The sequence below is a fragment of the Cyprinodon variegatus genome, unplaced genomic scaffold, assembly GCF_000732505.1.
Source record: "Cyprinodon variegatus isolate N-32 unplaced genomic scaffold, C_variegatus-1.0 Scaffold950, whole genome shotgun sequence".
NCBI classification, from domain to species: Eukaryota; Metazoa; Chordata; class Actinopteri; order Cyprinodontiformes; family Cyprinodontidae; genus Cyprinodon; species Cyprinodon variegatus.
The window spans coordinates 219,433-223,759 of NW_015151403.1; the positions used below are offsets into that span (position 1 = coordinate 219,433).

Sequence of the window (4,327 nt, forward strand, 5' to 3'; positions counted from 1 at the left end):
ACAGTGCAATCATCACTTATTCATGTCTCTAACTACGTTGCTTGCTGTTTTATATCTTAGGGTCAGGGTTAGGGCTAATTGTAATTTATATTCTATATTCGTGAATGGTGCGTCAGATGCACATGCGCATACGACGAAAAAAACGTCCAAAACGTACAAAATTAACTTTTCGTACGATTTCATACGCACTCATAATGAAAATAGGTTGCTCTGATTTGACAGATAATTAGAAGACCAGGTCACAGCGTTATCTGATAAAAATCTGTCTGCAAACCTTTTTTAATATGGCGGGGAGAAAAGCAGCCATATCTGCGATATAAATAAGACTGTTTTAGCTATGACATCAGCTGCTACACATTAAAATTAGAAGTTGCCAGGTTATCAGGTCCTGCCAGTTTATGAGGGTTGAAATCATTCAGTACTTTTGAACCCGAACTGACAGATATAAAAATATGGTGTTAATAAAAACATGTAGTAGTTACTGTATAAAGGTAAAAGAAAAATATTTAGAGTTTTATGAAAAAAAAAAAAATAAATAAATAAAAAGAAATATGGGAATGCAAAAATATAGAGCTCCCCTTTTCCAGGTGTTTTGGACCGTGCAGAAATCCTGGCAGAGGCTCAGTTGATGAAGAAGCTGCGACACCCTAAGCTGATCCAGCTGTACGCTGTGTGCACCTTAGAGGAACCCATCTACATCATCACGGAGCTGATGAAGAATGGTAACCTGCTTGAGAACCTTAGAAGTAAGTTGTTCACAATTTCCACTTGAATCTGCATCTACAGAGTTCTGACACAAGGAGACCTGATTTGATAAGTTTAATTTCAGTTTGCACTCATTGTCTTCCATTTATCTGGGTGTGGTCACCTCCCCCAGCAGCTCCTCTAGGGTTAGGGTGTTTCAGGGCCAACTGAAACACATATTCCCTCTAGATGAGGCATGCCCAAAGCCTGTCCTCAAGGGCTGCTGTCCTGCAGGTTTTAGAGGTTTCTCTGCTTTAGCACAGCTAATTCTGATCATTGTCGTTCAGCTAAAACTTGTTGATCAGTTATTAATGAAAATCAGCTGTGCTTAATATTGTCTCTGATTCTGTTGATGTAAATCTATCTGGATACAGAGGACAAAGGTGCCACTCTTCATATCTGGGACCGCATTGAAATGGCCGCCCAGGTGGCAGCAGGCATGGCTTACTTGGAGCAACACAACTATATCCACAGAGACCTGGCTGCCAGGAACGTACTGGTGGGAGAAAACAACGTCTGCAAAGTGGCTAATTTTGGCCTGGCAAGAGTTTTAATGGTAGGTTTCCTACTGATGTTAGACTTTGGTGTAGACAGGGTATAATGGTGACCGTTACAGGTGTATAGTTGGAGAGCGAATTGTCGTTTTTTTTCTCAGTTCACAAGAACCCGAGTACGGACTCGTGTTCTCACGAAGTACGTACTTGAGAAGAACACAGAAAAGTGTGGACTTGGGGAGAACGGGAGCACACAGCATAAATATGGGTCAATTGGAACAGAAGCGTACTGATGACATCACCACACGCTCTGCTCGTCTGAAGCTGCTTTTCACCTCCTGTTATTAATAGTCCCTAGATAATAATAAATTCTGACTTTTTTCTTTTAGTGGGTGGATAATAATGAACACAGTCAGATAAACTCAAATCAAATGAATATTTTGCCAAATAAAACAAAAATATCGCTGCCGTTAGCCTCCAAGCTCTGTTGGTTGCCGCGGTCCTCTCAACTTCAGAAAATCTTTTTTAAATTACACATTAAATCAGTAAATGGGCCATATAGTGACGCTTAAAATATAATGTTCTTCCCTCAAATGATCTTGAAACGTAATTTTATTGAACAACAGCAATAGAAAAGAGAACTTTTAACTTACCGTATTTTCACGACCATAAGGCGCACCGTACTAAAAGGCTCAGTCTCAGTTATGTGTGCCATTTCTGTATTTAACACACACATAAGGCGCACCGGACTATAGGGCGCATTTTTTATATACCAGTACATGTCCTCTACTACGTTTAAATACCTCTACTGCGTATTTAAAAATAGAGCGGGAGCAAAACTGAGTATGATTGTGCTTTATTCATGTATTTATTACAAAGTATTAATCAAACCTGGGAGCTGGCCGTGAGACAGACACATCGCAGATGACACAGAGCGCTGTGATCACTCCTCTGAAACAGTTTATTGACGCATAAATTAACTTAAAATGCAGAAATCTGCCGGCAGAATATGTTCGCTTTTATTATCCTGGTGCCTGCAGTTTAGATTATTTAGATGAATGGGATCCTACTGACAGCGCACCGCTGGTATGTGGGGGTCTGAGCGGCTCCGACAGAAATAATATTGGAAGGCAGGATGATAATCTGGATGAACTGACTGCAATGATTAAGTTTTCAGGTGGACTTTCTCACTTAAAAACATAACAAAACTACTTTATTCCCACTGATCACAGCAAATATAGCTGCAAGGCAAAGAAAGGATAGAGTAGCTCCGCCCAACGCACGTCAGACACTTTTGTACCGTGCAGCCAGAGCAGCAAAGCTGCTTCAGCCGCGCGTCAGAACTAACTGGTACAAGCAGCAAAAATGAAGCAGCAGACGCATGAAAGCAGCCTTACTTTGAACGGCAGGTTCACACCGATGTCGAGCGGCCGAAGTTGCTTTGTCAGACCTCCCGGAATAACAGCAAGCAGTGTTCATTTGTTTCACCATGTTTTTCACATGAGCTGTGAGATGGGCACGCATGGAGTCACAGATTAACAGCAATGGTGATGCGTGGAAAAAACCACCTGGTCTCCTTACATTCACCTCCCTCAGCCACGCTTTTATCATCTCCTCATTGAGGAGATGATAAAAGCGTGGCTGAGGGAGGTGAAAAACGTGGTGAAAAGCGTGGCTGAGGGAGTTCTGCATAAAGCACATACCTGTTCTTTTATACACAATCCACGCCCACACTTCCCCCTTTAACGTTCTCATGGCGGTCTCAACAATGTCCGCAGTAACAACACACATAGGGTGCACCGCACTATAGGGCGCGCCACACATTTTGAGGAAAAAAAAAGACATTTATATGCGCCTTATAGTCGTGAAAATACGGTAATACTCTGAGCTCTGTGAACGCTACGTTGAAAGGAGATAGAGAAGACTCATCCACGACCTCCGACACTAAACTCTCCTCCTCTTGCATGTTTCCTCTGTCCATAGCGTTCCTTGACAGTGTCGTTTCTAAGTCACTAATATAGTGCTACTTGGTCCCAATGGAATTTCCCATTGGGAACCTACTAGCACTATGTTGCTAACTGGTTAGCAAGATACTTCCGATAAACCGGCCACAACCAAACATGCATGTGAACCTTCAACCATAACAATCCCGACCTCTTGATAAATGACATTCACTTTATTAATTCGTGTAAAGTCGTGCACCACTCGGGAGAATTCAAAAATGCTACGTTTGTAACAGCTCTTTCCCTACGACTTTAAGTTTATTTCTCACAAATGTTTTGCTCAACTTTGCTACAGTATATTTTTGTATAAAAAGGTATATTTTTTTTTTTTCTTTGCTGCCGTTGTGAAATTAAAGATCCATAAGGTTTGTATATTGTGTTTGATTGTAGAGAGAAAATGAAAACGTATACAACGCAAGGGAAGGAAGTAAATATCCTATAAAGTGGACTGCTCCAGAAGCTATAAATTACAACAAGTTCACCATCAAATCGGATGTTTGGTCCTTTGGAATCTTGCTGTATGAGATCATGACATTTGGCGAGTTGCCTTACCCAGGTAAGATTCAGATGTCCTTTATCAAAGCTTAAAATCATCCCTACAAAGAGAGTTTGAGTTTGCACCGGCACTTATGTTTCTTACTGTTTTTTGTCAGGTTTGACGAACACAGAAACAGTGGAGTGGCTTGCCAAAGGTAACCGGATGTCCTGTCCCCCCAAATGCCCGACACCACTGCACAACATTATGATGGACTGTTGGAAGGAAAAGGAACAGGAACGTCCCACATTTCAGACTCTGCAGTGGCAATTGGAGGATATGTTTGAAATGGATATGAACTCCTATGATGACTATTAGAGTAAATAATTTTATGACTCTGGAACCTGATGTGGTCAGGTGAAGGTGTTGAGAATATCATGCACCATCCTATTCAGTTATAATAATGGACCTCTAGGGACTAGACTTAGTTCTGGAGCCTTGAACCTTTTTTCTGTTCCTCCTCTCTGATGAACTCCAGCCAAAGAAGCAATATTTAAAACCCTTTCATGCATAGTGGTCACTACAGTGGACAGTTATTAAATGGTTGCTTT

The 4,327-nt window shown here is 41.3% G+C and overlaps 1 protein-coding gene across 1 annotated transcript in view; it reads left to right on the forward strand.

The window, feature by feature from the left end:
* The window catches only part of frk (fyn-related Src family tyrosine kinase), a 12,223-nt gene extending 8,129 nt beyond the window's left edge, over nucleotides 1-4,094 (forward strand). The window contains exons 5-8 of the mRNA XM_015398678.1: nucleotides 588-746; nucleotides 1,119-1,300; nucleotides 3,632-3,797; nucleotides 3,895-4,094. Coding sequence (XP_015254164.1) covers nucleotides 588-746; nucleotides 1,119-1,300; nucleotides 3,632-3,797; nucleotides 3,895-4,094 — 707 coding nt within the window. The remainder of the gene's footprint in view (nucleotides 1-587; nucleotides 747-1,118; nucleotides 1,301-3,631; nucleotides 3,798-3,894) is intronic.
* The last annotated feature ends 233 nt before the right edge of the window (nucleotides 4,095-4,327 follow it).